The sequence below is a fragment of the Eumetopias jubatus genome, unplaced genomic scaffold (genome assembly GCF_037043125.1).
Source record: "Eumetopias jubatus isolate StellerSeaLion01/CBP00866 unplaced genomic scaffold, mEumJub1_p1.0 scaffold_1, whole genome shotgun sequence".
NCBI classification, from domain to species: domain Eukaryota; kingdom Metazoa; phylum Chordata; class Mammalia; order Carnivora; family Otariidae; genus Eumetopias; species Eumetopias jubatus.
Genome location: NW_028274807.1, coordinates 122,183,890 through 122,202,672, shown reverse-complemented (window position 1 = coordinate 122,202,672; position 18,783 = coordinate 122,183,890). Strand labels below are relative to the sequence as shown.

At 41.2% G+C, this 18,783-nt stretch overlaps 1 protein-coding gene across 10 annotated transcripts in view; it reads right to left on the bottom strand.

The window, feature by feature from the left end:
* Positions 1-18,783, bottom strand: part of DBR1 (debranching RNA lariats 1) — a 41,515-nt gene that overhangs the window by 144 nt on the left and 22,588 nt on the right. For 2 of the 10 annotated variants that reach the window (XM_088026106.1, XM_088026117.1), the window contains 2 exons: positions 9,852-9,955; positions 9,053-9,534 (listed from right to left, as the gene is read on the bottom strand). In XM_088026106.1, coding sequence (XP_087882232.1) covers positions 9,314-9,534; positions 9,852-9,955 — 325 coding nt within the window. In that variant the 3' untranslated portion in view covers positions 9,053-9,313. Of the gene's footprint in view, positions 1-49; positions 211-3,833; positions 3,954-9,051; positions 9,538-9,851; positions 9,956-18,783 lie in introns of those variants that run through there. The other 8 variants (XM_088026127.1, XM_088026133.1, XM_088026124.1 and 5 more) reach the window with 7 other exon arrangements.

Sequence of the window (18,783 nt, the reverse complement as noted above, 5' to 3'; positions counted from 1 at the left end):
GAAGTGACATTCTTTACTCACCTTGTAAGGCTCCTGGGAACTCTATAAGCAAAGTATCAGGCCAGTATTTCCAAGGGGCTTTATTGACTCCATAAAGCCAACCTTCACTCCTTAAAGCTCTCCAGTCATATCTGAGTCTATGCATGTGTTTCTCAAATATGACATTCCAGTTAAAGCCTTGGTAATACAGCCAATGTTTTCAATGGTGTCCTGTTACAAGGAGAACAGATTCTCATTGGATTTATGTAAATGACTATAATTGCCACAAGAGAAAGAATACTCAGGGTTTCTGAATTCTGGAGGGTTCGGATAGGGAGAAAATATAATTGTTTTTATTTGCTTACAAAGAAATATTTTATCAAATTCCTATTAACTCATAGATTCCTTAAGAGAAAAGGTTTCCTTAAATCTGGAAGAGCAAACACTAGAGAACAAGCAATGTTTAAACAACACTCATAAAACCTATAATCATCTTTTTCAGTTCACTTAGTCTCATGTTATTCATTCTTGTTCTGTTTGAAGGCAGTTTTTCCATTAGTTCTAGAGATTCTTACCCAGTTTAGTTTTATGATCTTAAAGATATCAGAGACCTGTGTTCATCAAAAGTCCTTTTCATGAATCTCCTTGAGGCAGAAACACATTTGCAAGAGCATCAGGACAATAACTGTCAATGACAAAAAAACTCAAAAATGGCCATGGTTGAAAGTCTGATGGGAGTGTATCAGAATGCAGCTGACAAGGAAATTTGGTTATTTTTGTGACACACAACATTTCTATATGTAGAATTTCAAGTGATGACATTATACCAGGACATATTAAAGCTTTAGGAATTTTTTATGTAATTTTTGCAATAGTTATAGCATTTACCCACACAATATAACTTAAGAAGGTTTATCATCATTTGTTTGACAATGCTTCCCATGTAACTTAACATGCCAAATAAACAACTCTAATTAGTCAAAAAGACTCCATTTGGAATTTGAATTTGGGAGAAGTTTGTTAAAAACCTCAGAGATTTCTAAAGCACATGCCTAAATAAGATTACAAATCATTACAAAACTTAAAACATAATTAATCCAAAAAAAGAAAACCTTAATTAATCTGTTTAACAAAGGTGGCCTTAAGAGATTCTAAAAGCAAATACAGCATACATAGTAGTTAACAAAATTTAGCTCTTTTAATATTGAGAAGTTTTAATTTTCTTAAGTAATCAAAAAAAAACTGATGAAGACAAAGCATCTTTGTTTTTTCTGGGCAGAAAAAGAAAAAAAAAACCTTTGCTCATAATTTCTTATCAAGAGCAGACCAACAATCCAAGAAAACTTAGTCTTTTTAACTGAGAGAAAAACCAAATTCCAATCTTACACTAGTGCACTTTCAAAATTCATTCATTCCAATCTTAGTCTTGACCATGTATATAATTATTTTCCAAAGATTCTCCTTCACGAACCTTTTATTTTTTTAATTTTATTTTATTATGTTATATTAGTCACCATACATTACATCATTAGTTTTTGATGTAGTGTTTCATGATTCATTGTTTTCGTATAACACCGAGTGCTCCATGCAGTACGTGCCCTCCTTAATACCCATCACGGGGCTAACCCGTCCCCCCACTCCCCCGCCCCTCTAGAACCCTCAGTTCGTTTCTCGGAGTCCATAGTCTCTCATGGTTCATCTCTCCCTCCGAATTCCCCCTCTTCATGTTTCCCTTCCTTCTCCTAATGTCCTCCATGCTCTTCCTTATGTGCCACAAATAAGTGAAACCATATGATAATTGACTTTCTCTGCTTGACTTACTTCACTTGGCATAATCTCCTCCAGTTCCATCCACATTGATGTAAAAGTTGGGTATTCATCCTTTCTGATGGCTGAGTAATAGTCCATTGTATATATGGACCACATCTTCTTTATCCATTCTTCACGAACCTTTTATAACTTTCTTTTTCCATTTAGAGTTTGTCCTAACATTTTCCTCTCTAAACAACCAGTCTCATTTCAGGACTAAATTATTTTTTTTCCTCAACAAAAATGTGTCCTCATTCTTTATACAGGAGGTATCTCTCACTTTCCTACCTACAGAGTCGCTTTCCATATTATTTCCAACAGTCTCAATCACATTTATCAGAATTTTAATTCTTAAAAACCTCAGTCTCTAGTGAAAACTAAGTAGTAACCAATTACGAGCTGTCTGTTACATCAGAATTCTTTAAATTGGCCAATTTGTGGAGATATTTCATAATTTCTAAAAATGTGTTTTTTCATAGTACAATTTTCAATAAGGCATAATACATGTTTATAAACAGACCCAAATTTATCTTTAGTTTCTCTGTAATTGGAGGCAAAAGCAAACAAACCTATGTTTAGTAAATAATATTTCAGTATTTTACCTTATTTAAAAACTCTTTATTCAACTTATTTGCTTTTAACAATTATCCATGAATACTTCATGAGACAGATAAAATCAACCATTATTTTAAATCATCTTTGCTGACAAATTGCAACAGAGATAACAAATTTATTTGACCTTTAGTGAACCTTGGTAAAATAAAAGTTTTAAATTTAATGTTGACAACTCTAAAGACATGTCTATTTTTTTATTTTATTTTTTTTGAAAGGGTAGGAGCCTTATTTTATTTATTTAGCATATAATGTATTACTGGTTTCAGAGGAAGAGGCCAGTGATTCATCAGTCTTATATAATAACCAGTGCTCATTACATCACGTGCCCTCTTTAATGTCTATCACCCAGTTACCCCATCGCCCCTACCTCTCTCCCCTCCAGCAACCCTGTCTATTTTAATTAAACCAAGAAACTTGAATTTTAATTTATCAAAGATTATCTCAGACCACACGAACTTGAAAAACATTTGGATTAGTTCTTATCTTTCTGAGTTTTAGAATGCCCAATTTTTACAAGTGTTTGCCTTTAAGCCAAATAAAAAGAACTCTTTCACAAATTAATTGTTAGCAATGCCATCCAGAGGTAGAGAAAATATCTCACATTTATAACACATATGGACCCATATACACAAACAAGATGCCACCAAAATTTAGCCTTTGTTTCACTAATATTTGTGGAGAGTGGAGAGGACATTATAGACCTAATTCCCAAATATCTCTCTTTTACAAAACAAATCTAATTACAAGGTACCATTATAATCTATGGATCCATTAATGAGTCATTTTCCATTTTCCAGTTAGAACATGGCCAGTTTTGTCCAAAGATACCAAAAGCTACAGCAACCAGTAAGCCAAATGAAGCCCAGAGTGCCTCTGTGGTATTGGTGCTACCCGCCCCCCAAAGTTGGGGGCTTCACTGTTTGAACCGATGGCTTCCTAGCTTCTGATTGGGTAGGCTTATGATTGGCTCTCTCTAATTGTGTACACAAGGAAACGAATTCAGACATGTCAAAAGAATCCCATTTAGGCCATCTGAGACTCAGATCATCCTTAGTGAAAATGTCCCAATTAAGTCACCACTTGCAAGTAGAGGTTCCGTGTGTGCTGTACATCGAGCCTGCAGGAGTTTCCCGAGACACCTCCTCTAGGCTTTCAGTCACCTGAAAGCACCATTTGGCCTGAAGGAGCAAGTGTCCCTTCTCTTTGGAGCTGAGTGATTCAGTCTATCATATTTCTAGCCAGAAAATTTACTCAAGCCTTCTATTAATAACATCAGTTAACATCACGCCAAATAAAACAACCAACCCATCAGCTCCAACCCCTCTAGGTTATCTCCACCTAGAGAATATTACTGGTAACCCTCAACAGCTCCAAGGAAAGTCAGGAGCATCAACTTCAGGTAAGGAGGTCCAGATATCAGGAGAACTCACCTGATACACTTGCGAGGTATTAAGAAGTTGGAGGGGCACAGAGGGCCCCTGCTGGTACCGAGCCTGAGTTCCCGAGGACCCACAGGTAATCTCAAAAGAGTTGTTCTGATATCCTGCTGACTATACGGAGAAATGTCGATACAAATTGAACAAACCTTTTAGAATTTTTGAAAGAAAGAGTTTTATTTGAACCCAAGCTAGGACAGTTGCCCAGGATACACAATCTTCACAAAGAAGAGAGTGCTCTGGTGAAAGAACATTTGGTGCACTTTAAAAAGTTACAAATAATTAGACAAAGGACATTTCAGAAAGCTGCAGACCTTATCTTAAGCTTCTAGTATAATGCAAGCCTGTATAACTTTTAAAATTATGGGAACCAGGGAGGTTTTTTTGTTTTGTTTTGTTTTTCTTTTTCTTATCTTTATGTTTGGGATGCTCCTTTTTGGTTATTTTTTAAACAAATCAGATGTCCAATCTATGCTCAGGGCAGAAATAAAACCCATCTCTGAGGTTTTGCAAAGTCATTTTGACCTTGGTAGTGTTAAAGTATAGCTTCTCTGAGAGCCCAGGAACAGGACCCACAAATATTAAAGTTGAAAGATTCCTTTATTTTATCACCTTCCAGCCAGGATCTTGCAGTTAGCCAATATGTGAGGTCTTAGCAATGACAAGTTTTTCCTGCTATACTTTCCAATAAATCACCGCTTAATCATCCAATTCAACAACCAGGGGAATTAAATCATTGGCAGAAGCTCAACACCAAACACAAGGAGTTCCCAGGAAGCTTCTCCCTTTACTAAGATGACCCAAACACAGAGACTTGGGGAATATAAGGAGTTTGCACAATCTATCAGGTGACCCATACACCAACCCCAGTCCTTCCTGTTGGTGGGTCTATCAGGGAGGGTTAAAAAGTATCATTAACACAACCCCGGAGCCGACAGATCATGCACCTGGGCGGTTCGCTTCAGTGGAAATCATGGGCAGAGACATGGGAAAGTTTCCTCACTAGACAACCCTATAAATTGATTCTAACTTTGCAAACACAAGGTTGGATGAAAAGAAAAGCAAAGCCATCACCGCAAAGAAGCAATGGACAAACCCCAGTAGTCCAAGAGCCTGGTGATCTGGAATGGGAATTGATTCCCTGATTTCAGTGACAGGGGTTTAGGAAGGGCGCTTTTGCCCTGAGGTCCCCCTTGTGGTGGGTGTGCAAACTGCCTGTCAGTCTCAGGAGGTCAGCTTCATCAGCCTCCACTGATGGGGCAGTCCCCACATCTCCCAAGTCAGTGTCACTCTCCTGCAGTCTGCTCCCCAGCACCCCTGACAGGAGCACTTAGTAATCCTCTTTGGAGGCATCCTCTGCTCAGGGAGTCACCTGTCTTCAGTCCAGAGCCTTCTCCCAGCCCCGATCAGGTATCCACAGTTCCCCCTGGATGCTCTGGTGTGAACAGGGAGGTCCCCTCCTGAGCAGACTTTGGATCCTGACATAGCAGGTCCTACATCAAGGAAGGTAAACCTGTCCCACTCGTCTATGGCTTCCGGTTCCCATGTGCCCGAGGCTCCCCAGGACAGCTCTTTGGGTCTCCACACACACACCTCTTCCTTTGCAACTGAATTTATTCTCTGAAACTAGGAATTCTAGGTTCAGCATGGCTTGGCATCTTTCCAGAGTTCCCTAGCATTGGATAGATTGGGTTTCTTTCCTTGCAGAGGGCAGGGGAGAGCAGAGCTCCTGCTCCCCACTCTAGAGTAACTAGAGGGCTCTGTTTGAGGGGAGCAGTACTTTCCTAGATACATCCCGTGTCTCAGGTACTCATATACCCTAGTGCCTTCCAACTGCTTGCATAGAGGCCAAAATCACTGAGCGGGTGGTCAAGTCAGAGAACAGAGAAGTAGTTGGTGGTCTTTGTCACAGGGATGAAAGTAAGCATTGGTGAAGCCCTGAAATCCTAAAGCACAAAAAGTAGGACCTGTCTGCCCAAGAACTAAGGAAAGGGTATGATGGAAAAAACACTGAGCTTAGAGTCTTGCCTCTACCCAGCCCAGGCTGAGGGCACCAGGACAATACCCCAGTCTGCCTGGAGCCTCGGCTCCCTCGTGCGCTCTGGAAGATAACCGACTGCAGGCCCATGGGGAGCGTGAAAGAGCTCTCTGGAAGGCAAAGATGCAACACTCACTGTCCACCATGGCGAAGAAGAGACAAAAAGAACATGATGACTGTAGATGACATTTGGACTCCATGATGACAAACATTAAGTTGTTGTTTTCAGATGAACAAAATCTATTTCCCAGTAAACCTTGAAAAAGGAAATCCTCGGCCCTGTGTGAGAGAGGATGAGGCATGTGCAGAAGCCAGCAGTAGGTCACTGGTACCTAAGGGGGTGTCTTTTACGGTCCCAGCGTGAGGTCCTTTCTAAGTCCCTCTGAGGGGGTCTACTGTCACCTGAGCCACTCTATCAGAAACCACCCCAGGCCCCCAGATCCATCCCTTCAGTGTTCCCTCTTCCCTAAGAGCAGAACTGTTTTTCCTTCCTTCTGCTCCCCTTTCTGTTCTCTCTGGCTGGACCACGCTAACCTTCTGTGTCTGTGGTCAGGAGCCTCCTAACCAGAGGCTCAAGGGTGGGCTTCAGGAAACCCTGAACCCTGGGGTCACAGCTTGCAGCAGTCCCTTTACCTGGATGCCACCTATCCATAGCTTCTCCTACGTGTCACATCAGGAATGTCCTTGCTCTTTGACCCTCTGTGACATTAACTCTGTTCAAAACTCATCAAAATATCTTCACCACACAATCGCAGGCCTTCTCCAACCAGCCAAGCGGCCCCTGGGGACCCCGATGTAGATATCTGAGGAGACACATACAAAGAACTATTTTCCTTTGAGGAGTGGATGGGTCCGAACACACTGGTGACAGTCACGTGGGCATCAAGGTAGTGTCCGCTTCCCTAGGAGTTTCTACCACTTGTGAAAGATTTTTTACTTCCTCTGTTGCAATGTAAGCCCGGCTTGGTCAATCCCATGGACTATGGAGCCTGGTGTTTACTGCTAAGTAATAAGACCTTAGGAAATGTGGATTGCTATAGACCCAAAGAGATGAACAGGGTGGGAAAAAAACTCTTGAGTCCAGTGTTCTTTGGATTTTACAATGCTGTTCTTCGGATGTTTGGAATTAGTACCAAAAAAATAAAATAAAATAAAAAATAAAAAGCAGTACCAGGAAGAAAACCACAGAACTACAGCAGAAATTTCCTCAACACTCTAGCCCTATGGATAACTTCTGATAACTTCAACTGTAAGTAGTTCCGTGTTTAGGCCTCAACTCCCTCTGCCATAAAGGACTCACTGTATTGAGAAGGAAAAGGTAAAGTCATTTTTAACAATAAATGTTTGTTGAATTGAATTACATGTGGAAAGCACACTTCTCAATTCTGTAGCTTCTTTGAACTCTGATTGACTGTAAGAAGGAAATATGCAAGCCCACAATACTTGTCCTATTTACTTTGGAACTGTGGGGACCACAGTTCCGGTTTTTAACTTATTTGTTGAGCAAGTGGGACTGATAAATTTGTTAAAGCATTCAACTATCAATAGGACAAAACCAATATGGAGATATCTTATCAACGTTTCTAATTTCTTTCACCACTCTTCTGAGGCTGGAACAAAGACTGGAGTGTTGGGTTTATATGAATAGTGAGGAGACAGCTGGACAGAGGCAGTTCACTGCAGAGTGAGAAATAATCCATAGCCTAACACTTGGGAACCCATGGGAGAATCATTGAAGCACATTAAGGAGTGACATTATCAACATTAAATCTTGAAAAAAAAAATGTTTTTACTAAAGATCAGTGAGTTCGTGCCAGAGTAAGATCCCCTTGTCCCGGGGCAGTATTTTGAACTATTCAGCATGTTTAAGAAAATTGCTCTAGCTTTATGTTTCTGGAAATACTGCTCTTTGTTCTCCACTCAGCCATACCAGTTAAATATGCTCCTGTTGACAAAATTTTACGTAGCTATCAAGAACGTGTGTCTGGGTTTGTTCTGGAAATTACTGTATCTACACGTCACTTCCCCCCTTTTTAAAACTGTACCTGCAAGTAAAAGAAGAGATGGGGATAAAGGCAGGGAGATGAGAGAAAATAATTGTTCTCAGTGAAACAATTGTGCCCCAAACACCAGAATTTCAAGCTAAAGAACAGAATCTGCAAGAAGCCCGCAGCAAACAGTGGACCAGGCCGAGCGTGGAAGGCGGAAGGCGCTTTGCTATTACACTCTGTAAGTCAGTATTTCATTTCTCCTTCCTACAAGGATTTGGGAACATCTTTGGAGCCACCTGTGCCAACTGTCCACATGGCACAGGAACTTTATAAGATTGAGTGGCCATGAGAATCAGCACTTCCCAATATGGCTGAAACTGTTATAGACTGAATGTTTGTGCCCCGCCCCCAACCAGCACCAAAATTCATATGTTAAAGCCTTAATCCCCCCATGATGTTTTTGGAGGTGGGATCTTTCAGAGGGAATTAGGTTTAAATGAGGTTATGAAGTTGGTATCCTTTAAGAAGATGAGATCTCTCTCTCTCTCTCCCTGAGCATGTACCAAGGAAAAACCATGTGATGACATAGCCAGAAGGGAAGATATATATAAACCAGGAAAAGGATCCTCACCAGGAACCCAACCTGCACCCTGATCTTGGACTTCCCAGCCTCCAGAACTGTGAACAGCAAATGTTTGCTGATTAAGCCACCGGTCTACAGCGTTTTGTGATAGCAGCCCAAATGACTGAGAAAGAAACCCCATAGTAAGTTTTCTCTCATTTCCTTTCATATATTTTCATAAGAATCTATTTTTGAGCCATCGGTAAGTTTGGAACTTGTCTTAAGATTTGAAGAATTGAACCCAGGCCTCCAGTGGGGGAAAGGACAACTTCATCTGCAATAGAAACCCATAACGGGTGTAATTGTCCTCCTTACCTGAGACCTCTCTGCCTTCCCTTCCTTTTGTCCTTCCACACACCTCTTGTTTGTCCTCTTGTTATGCCTTCTCTCTGTAAATGGAGCCTCCTGGTCTCCCTTATCTCAGTGCCTAACAGCTTCACCATGCACCCTGTACCCAAATCAGGAAATCAAGGGGTCACTCTTCACTCTTCCCTTCCCTACCCTTCCTGTACAAGCTATGTCAGCTCAGGTCTTCCAAAAAGCAGACACTGGACCAGATCAATTATACAAGAACTTTTATTAGCAGAAATGCCTGTGTGAGAGAAAATAAGAAGGTTGCTGTATGAGGCTGGAAAGCTGGAAAATCCCCGTGGGAGTCTGAGAAGCTTGAATGGAAGTGTCCTGAGCCACCTCGCTGACAGTTGTCCTTGTCTACATGGCAGGTTCAGCAGGGCCATCAGAGAGTCCTCAAACCAGTCAGCCATTAGAGGAGGGCTGTATCTCCCAGGAATGGGTCTACTCAGGATTCTTGCTACATCAGTCACTAGAAGTCCACAGAAGAGTCGCCTAGGCACAGCTCAGCGATGCATTTCACAGAGCAGTAGCTGGTACTTCGGTCACTTAGGCATCGTCTGGTTGGGTGTCCTTGAGGCACATCCTCATGGCTGCCAGTGCACCCCCTTGAGCTGCACAGATTTACTTCTCCACATAGTTTCAGGGAGCAGTGCTTCCATGTTTCCCATGGGCCTTTCTTCCCGAGGGAATCTACTAAGAAGGAGGTTAGAAGGATGAACCACACAGCCCCTGTCACTGTAGTTGACCTCAGGGCTGCAACTCATCCACTCCCTCCTCCAACATCCATTCGGAATCCCCTTCACCCCCAAAGGGCTAGCACTTCAGCTGCACCTTATCACATGCTGGTAGCTTAGCTAGTTGTGCAACTCACAACCTTCTAGTCCCTGAATCCTTGGTAGTCATACCCTTTCTCAGTTCGGGGTTGCAGCATATGTCTGCTCACAGTTACAACAGGGCAAAAGAGGACCAGGGGGCCACAAAGTAGATCCCCTAGGTTCCAGACATACCGTATTCCTTCCTGCTCCTAGTGTGTAGAAGCAGCCAGACCTCCTCCTGCTGAGCAGGGTCAATTATCTCCACCAGCATAACTGCTCCTTTTACTTGCTGGTCCCTGGGCACAGAAAGTTCAGTGCCTTACAGCAGTTCATAATTCAGTGACACCCTTGCTTTTATCACCTGGCAAGAATCTGTTCTATTTGGGATCAGAACCTCCAACACTGAAGAGCCCAGAGTTGCACTGAGAGCACCAAACCCTCTGATAGGTCATTAGGAGTGGTGGTCCGTGGGGCCATTCCTATATATATATCCCTTGATTCCCGGATCCATGGAATCTTCTTCTTGAGAACAAAGCACCACATATTGGTCTCTGGATTGACATAATTATACTGTGTTTTAGAAGATGGCACCCCATTCTTCCAGTGTTTTTCCAAGCTAGCACTTCAGCTGCACCTTTAGAAGACTGTTCCTGAAAGCTCCCTCTGGATGATGCAATATGTGATACAACCAGTGATCCCATGGTCATGGACCCTCTCCTGCACCTCCCTCACTGTTGAGTGCCCTGGTCAAATACTGTGCTGGATGAGATTCCATACTTGGGCATCAAGCATTCCATAACCCCAGAGAGTGCTGTGACTGAAGATTTGCTGGCAAGAAAGGCAAACTCATATCTGGAATTGTCATTCCTGTGGGGATGAACCATTGGCTCTTTCAATGGGAGGGCCCGATGTAGTCAACCAACTGGGCACCAAATAGCCAGTTGGTCTCCTCAAAAGTGTGAAATCAAGGACTCAGTGTTGATCTCTGTTGCTGACAAGTTGGACGTTCAGAGGCAGCACTAGCTAGATCAGTCTTGGGAAGTGGGGATTGATGCTGTTGGACCAATGTGTGGTCTCTGTCTTTGCCACCATAGCTATCCCATGCATGTGCCCATCATGCCAGTTCTGGGCTGGTGACCAATTACTAGGCTGTCAGCAGTTCACCAGTGTTCCTGTGGGGTGTCTCACTGTTGCTTTAACTTGCACTTCTTTAATAACTAATGAGTTGAGCATCTCTTTACATATGTTAGCTGTTTGTTTTCCCCTTCTGTAAATTGCTTTCTTGTGTGCTTTGCTCATTTTTCTGTTGGGTTCTTTGCCTTTTTCTTATATATATATATACACATTCCTTATAAATCTAGATATTAGACTCATGTTGGTTTTAAATACCGCAACTATCTTTTCCCAATATGTCATCTGGATTATTTTGTCTTTGGTGTCCTCTATCTAAGAAATATTCTTGACACTACTAGGACCTGGGAATTCTATAGTAAATAAAACAGTTTGTGCCATTACAAAGAATATAGTCTAGTGGGGAAAATGTGGAGGCAGCAGGCAATTAAACAAGCAAAAATAATAGTGTGCTGAGAATTATGATAGATGTATTTGTTAGACTTTTTAAAGCTATAATTGTAGAAAATCTTGATTAAAACTTGCTTAGGGAGGAGACCTGGATTTCATCTGGTCTCAGGAATTCAGCTGGATGGGGATCAAACCATTCTGAACACCTACGAACTCAACAGGAGATCGAAGAAAAGAATAGCAACAACTCTCTGAACAGAAAAGCGACCACTTTCTGGTCGGTAGGACGTGCGGAGAAATGAGTCCGAGGCGATATTCGGGAGGATAGACGGTGAGGGAGGGGGCCTCCATCGGCCGCTTCTGGCAAGTGATAGAGCCGCGGAGCACAAAATCGGAACTTTCAGAAGTCGGCTCCACTGAGGGACGTTGCTCCGGTGGCTAAGTGGGGGGTGGAACCCTCACGGGACAGTGAGTTCTCAGGACCCTCGGGGTCACAGAAAGACCAGGGGTGACTGAGTGCGGCAGAGCTCCCAGGTATCAGAGCGGGGAAGCTGGCCGTAGAGACAGAGCCAAGGTGCGGGCTCTCAGCTCGGGGTTGCCATAAACTGTGATCGGCGACATAGTCAGGCCACTGCTTCTCCAGCAGGGCCCCAACAAGCGGCAGATCTGGGGAGACTTCCCTTCCTCTCCTGGGAGGAGCGGCGCGGTAGTGCACCGCAGGGATCTGCTGGGTTTGGAGACTCCACATGGGGTCGTGTGCCAGAGATAGAAATGCTTGGTCACAGGCCGGGTGAGCACGGAGTGCGGCCGGAGACCGGGGAAACAGGAGTGATTGACTGCTTTTCTCTGGGGGCGCACTGAGGAGCCAGGCCCCGAGTTCTCGGCTCCTCCAGGGTGGAGATTGGGAGGCCGCCATTTTCACTCTCATCCTCCAAAGCTGTACCAAAAGCTTGCAGGGAACAAAAGCTCCCAAGAGAAAACCCGAGCAGATTACTTAGCCTTTGGGAACCACGGCAATAGGCCCCTCCCCCAGAAGATCAGCAAGAACAGCCAGCCAAGACCAAGTTTACCGATCAATGAGAACGGCAGAACTCCAGCGCTAGGGGAATGTTGCACATAGAATTCATGGCTTTTTTACCATGACTCTTTAGTCTTTCAAAGTTAATTTTTTTAACTGTCTTTTTTTTTAATTTTTCTTTTTCCATTTTCAACCAACATCTTATCAATCCCTTTTTTTAAAAAAAACATTTTCATTTTCATTTTTAGAGTCATATTCTATCTCTTCATAGTAGTTACCCTTATTTTTGTCATATATATATAAGTTGTTCTCTTTTCAAAATTTTGAGATACAGTTTCTTCTGACAAATCAAAATATACCTTAAATTTCTAGCATATGGCTTTGTTCTAGTCTCCTGCCTGATCCCATTCTCTCCCCCTTTTTTTTTTGCTTTCTTTCTTTCTTTTTTTTTAAATCCGCTTCTTTCTTTTTTCAAACAACTTCTTATCAATTCCTTTTATAAAATTTTTTATAATTTTCATCTTTACAGTCATATTCCATCCCTTCATCATATCAACCCTTATTTTGTACATATATAAGTCTTTCTTTCTTTAAAATTTTGGAAGGCACTTTCTTCTAACAGACCAAAATACACCCAAAATCTAGTGTGTGGCACTGATCTATGCACCAGCCTGATCATATTTGATCATATTCTGTTTTATTTTGTTTTGTTCTGTTTTTGTTTGTTTTCATCTTTTTCTTTTTCTTTTTCTTTTTCTTCTTCCTTTTTTCTTTCTTTCCCTTTCTTTTCCCCTGGTTTCAGTCTTTTCTGATTTGTTAAGAGTATATTTTCTGGGGACGTTGTTACCCTGTTAGCATTTTGTTCTCTCATTCATCTATTCTCCTCTGGACAAAATGACAAGGTGGAAAAAATCACCTCAACAAAAAGTACAAGAGGTAGTACCGTCTGCCAGGGACCTACTCAATACGGATATTAGTACAATGTCGGACCGAGAGTTCAGAATCATGATTTTAAAGATAGTAGTTGGGCTTGAAAAAAGCATGGAATTTATTAGAGAAACGCTGTCTGGAGAAATAAAAGAACTAAAATCTAACCAAGTCGAAATTAAAAAGGCTATTAATGAGGTGCAATCAAAAATGGGGGCACTAACTGCTAGGATTAATGAGGCAGAAGAGAAAATCAGCAATATAGAAGACCAAATGATGGAAAATAAAGAAGCTGATAAAAAGAGAGATAAACAACTACTGGATCACGAGGGCAGAATTTGAGAGATAAGCAATACCATAAGATGAAACAACATTAGAATAATTGTGATCCCAGAAGAAGAAAGAGAGAGAGGGGCAGAAGGTATACTGGAGCAAATTATAACAGAGATCTTCCCTAATGTGGGGAAGGAAACAGGCATCAAAATCCAGGAGGCACAGAGAACTCCTCTCAAAATCAATAAAAATAGGTCAACAACCCAACATCTAATAGTAAAACTTATGAGTCTCAGAGACAAAGAGAAAATCCTGAAAGCAGCTCGGGAGAAGAGATATGTAACCTATAATAGTAGACACATTAGACTGGCAACAGACCTATCCACAGAGACCTGGCAGGCCAGAAAGGACAGGCATGATATATTCAGGGCACTAAACAAGAAAAATATGCAGCCAAGAATACTATATCCAGCTAGGCTGTCATTGAAAAAAGAAGGAGAGATAAAAAGCTTCCAGGACAAACAAAAACTAAAGGAATTTGCAAACAGGAAACCAGCCCTACAAGAAATCTTGAAAGGGGTCCTCTAAGCAAAGAGAGCCTAAAAGCAGCATAGACCAGAAAGGAACACAGACAATATACAGTAACAGTCACCTTACAGGCAATACAATGGCACTAAATTCATATCTTTCAATACTTACCCTGAATGTAAATGGGCTAAATGCCCCAACCAAAAGACACAGGCTGTCAGATTGGATAAAAAAACAAGACCCATCGATATGCTGTCTGCAAGAGACTCATTTTAGACCCAAAGACACCTCCAGATTGAAAGTGAGGGGGTGGAAAACCACTTAACATGCTAATGGACACCAAAAGAAAGCTGGGGTTGGCAATCCTTATATCAGACCAATTAGATTTTAAACCAAAGACTGTAATAAGAGATGAGGAAGGACACTATATCCTACTTAAAGGGTCTATCCAACAAGAAGATCTAACAATTGTAAATATCTATGCCCCTAACATGGGAGCAGCCAATTATATAAGGCAATTAATAACAAAAGCAAAGAAACACATTGACAACAATACAATCATAGTGGGGGACTTTAACACCCCCCTGACTGAAATGGACAAATCATCTAAGCAAAAGATTAACAAGGAAATAAAGACTTTAAATGACACACTGGACCAACGGACTTCACAGACATATTCAGAACATTCCATCCCAAAGCAACGGAATACACATTCTTCTCTAGTGCCCATGGAACATTCTCCAGAATAGATCACATCCTAGGTCACAAATCAGGTCTCAACCGGTACCAAAAGATTGGGATCATTTCCTGCACATTTTCAGATCACAATGCTTTGAAACTAGAACTCAATCACAAGAGGAGAGTCGGAAAGAACTCAAATACATGGAGGCTAAAGAGCATCCTACTAAAGAATGAATGGGTCAACCAGGAAATTAAAGAAGAATTTCAAAAATTCATGGAAACCAATGAAAATGAAAACACCACTGTTCAAAATCTTTGGGAGGCAGCAAAGGCAGTCCTAAGAGGAAAGTATATAGCAATCCAAGCCTTTCTCAAGAAACAAGAAAGGTCTCAAATACACAACCTAACCCTACACCTAAAGGAGCTAGAGAGAAAACAGCAAATAAAGCCTAAACCCAGCAGGAGAAGAGAAATAATAAAGATCAGAGCAGAAATCAATGAAATAGAAACCAAAAGAACAGTAGAACAGATCAACAAAACTAGGAGCTGGGTCTTTGAAAGACTTAACAAGATAGATAAACCCCTACCCAGACTTATCAAAAAGAAAAGAGAAATGACCTAAATCAACAAAATCACGAATGAAAGAGGAGAGATCACAACCAACACCAAAGAAATACAAACAATTTTAAGAATATATTATGAGCAACTCTATGCCAGCAAATTAGATAACCTGGAAGAAATGGATGCATTCCTAGAGATGTATCAACTACCAAAACTGAACCAGGAAGAAATAGAAAACCTGAACAGACCTATAACCACTAAGGAAATTGAAGCAGTCATCAAAAATCTCCCAAAAAACAAAAGTCCAGGGCCAGATGGCTTCCCAGGGGAATTCTACCAAACATTTAAAGTATAATTAATACCTGTTCTTCTGAAACTGTTCCAAAAAATAGAAATGGAAGGAAAACTTCCAAACTCGTTTTATGAGGCCACCATTATTACCTTGATCCCCAAACCAGACAAGGACCCCATCAAAAAGGACAATTACAGACTAATACCCTTGATGAACATGGATACAAAAATTCTCACCAAAATACTAGCCAATAGGATCCAACAATACATTAAAAGGATTATTCACCACGACCAAGTGGGATTTATCCCTGGGCTGCAAGGTTGGTTCAACATCTGCAAATTAATCAACGTGATACAATACATTAACAAAAGAAAGAACAAGAATCATATGATCCTCTCAATAGATGCAGAAAAAGCATTTGACAAAGTACAGCATTCACCTTGATCAAAACTCTTCAGAGTATAGGGATAGAGGGTACATACCTCAATATCATAAAAGACATCTATGAAGAACCTACAGCGAATATCATTCTCAATGGGGAAAAACTGAGAGCTTTCCCCCTGAGGTCAGGAACGCGGCAGGGATGTCCACTATCACCACTGCTATTCAACATAGTATTGAAGTCCTAACCACAGCAATCAGACATCAAAAAGAAATCAAAGGCATCCAAATCGGCAAAGAAGAAGTCAAACTCTCACTGTTTGCAGATATGATACTTTATGTGGAAAACCCAAAAGACTCCACCCCAAAATTTCTAGAACTCAAACAGGAATTCAGTAAAGTGGCAGGATATAAAATCAATGCAACGAAATCAGTGGCATTCCTATACACCAACAACAAGACAGACGAGAGAGAAATTGAGGAATCGATCCCATTTACAATTGCACCCAAAACTATAAGATACCTAGGAATAAATCTAACCAAAGAGGCAAAGGATCTGTACTCAGAAAACTATAAAATACTCATGAAAGAAATTGAGGAAGACACAAAGAAATGGAAAAACATTCCATGCTCATGGATTGGAAGAGCAAATATTGTGAAGATGTCAATGCTACCTAGAGCAATCTACACATTCAATGCAATCCCCATCAAAATACCATCCACTTTTTTCAAAGAAATGGAACAAATACTCCTAAAATTTGTATGGAACCAGAAAAGACCACAAATAGCCAGAGGAATGTTGAAAAAGAAAAGCAAAGCTGGTGGCATCACAATTCCAGACTTCCAGCTCTATTATAAAGCAGTCATCATCAAGACAGTATGGTACTGGCACAAAAACAGACACATAGATCAATGGAACAGAATCGAGAGCCCAGAAATGGACCCTCAACTCTATGGTCAACTAATCTTTGACAAAGCAGGAAAGAATGTCCAATGGAAAAAAGACAGTCTCTTCTGTTGAAGAGTTGGTGTTGGGAAAATAGGACAGCCACATGCAGAAGAATGAAACTGGACCATTTCCTTACACCACACACAAAAACAGACTCAAAATGGATGAAAGACCTAAACATGAGACAGGAGTCCATCAAAATCCTAAAGAACACAGGCAGCAACCTCTTCAACTCAGCCGCAGCAACTTCTTCCTAGCAACATCGCCAAAGGCAAGGGAAGCAAGGGCAAAAATGAACTATTGGGATTTCTTCAAGATAAAAAGCTTTTGCACAGCAAAAGAAACAGTCCACAAAACCAAAAGACAACCAACAGAATGGGAGAAGATATTTGCAAATGACATATCAGATAAAGGACTAGTATCCAAAATCTATAAAGAACTTCTCAAACTCAACACCCAAAGAACAAATAATCCAATCAAGAAATGGGCAGAAGATATGAACAGACATTTTTCCAAAGAAGACATCCAAATGGCCAACAGACACATGAAAAAGTGCTCAACATCGCTCGGCATCAGGGAAATCCAAATCAAAACCTCAATGAGATATCACCTCACAACAGTCAGAATGGCTAAAGTTAACAAGTCAGGAAACGACAGATGTTGGCAGGGATGCAGAGAAAGGGGAACCCTCCTACACTGTTGGTGGGAATGCAAGCTGGTGCAGCCACTCTGAAAAACAGTATGGAGGTTCCTCAAACAGTTGAAAATAGAGCTACTGTATGATCCAGCAATTGCACTACTGGGTATTTACCCCAAAGATACAAATGTAGGGATCCGAAGGGGTACGTGCACCCCAATGTTTATAGCAGCAATGTCCACAATAGCCAAACTGTGGAAAGAGCCAAGATGTCCATCGACAGATGAATGGATAAAGAAGATGTGGTATAGGGTGCCTGGGTGGCTCAGATGGTTAAGTGTCTGCCTTCAGCTCACGTCATGATCCCCGAGTCCTGGGATCAAGTCCCACATCGGGCTCCCTGCTCCTTGGGAGCCTGCTTCTCCCTCTGCCTCTCTCTCTCTCTCTCTCTCTCTGTCTCTCATGAATAAATAAATAAAATCTTTAAAAAAAAAAGAAGATGTGGTGTATATATATATACAATGGAATATTATGCAGCCATCAAAAGGAATGAGATCTTCCCATTTGCAACGACATAGATGGAACTGGAGGGTGTTAGGCTGAGTGAAATAAGTCAATCAGAGAAAGACATGTATCATATGACCTCACTGATATGAAGAATTCTTAATGTCAGGAAACAAACTGAGGGTTGCTGGAGTGGTGGGGGGTGGGAGGGATGGGGTGGCTGGGTGATAGACATTGGGTAGGGTATGTGCTATGGTGAGCTCTGTGAATTGTGCAAGACTGTTGAATCACAGATCTGTACTTCTGAAACAAATAATGCAATATATGTTAAAAAAAAAGAAGATAGCAGGAGGGGAAGAACAAAGGGGAGTAAGTCAGAGGGGGAGACGAACCATGAGAGACGATGGACTCTGAAAAACAAACTGAGGGTTCTAGAGGGGAGGGGCTTGGGGGGATGGGTTAGCCTGGTGATGGGTATTAAAGAGGGCACATTCTGTGTGGAGCACTGGGTGTTATGCACAAACAATGAATCATGGAACAGTACATCAAAAACTAATGATGTAATGTATGGTGATTAACATAACAATAAAAAAATTTAAAGAAAAAAAGAAATATTCTTATTTTAATGCAATAAATACAACAGTTATTCTGCTGAATGATTTGTGTTTGGGAGGTGTATTGAAGAAGACCTTCCTCATTCCTAAGTCACAAAGATATTCTCCTACAATTTTTTTCTTTTTTTCTTTATAATTTCATAGCTCACATTAAGTTTATTCATCCATTTGTTTGTTCATGGTGAGATGTGAAGACTGATTTTTCTTTTTCTCCCTATAGTGAACCAGTTTCCTCAAC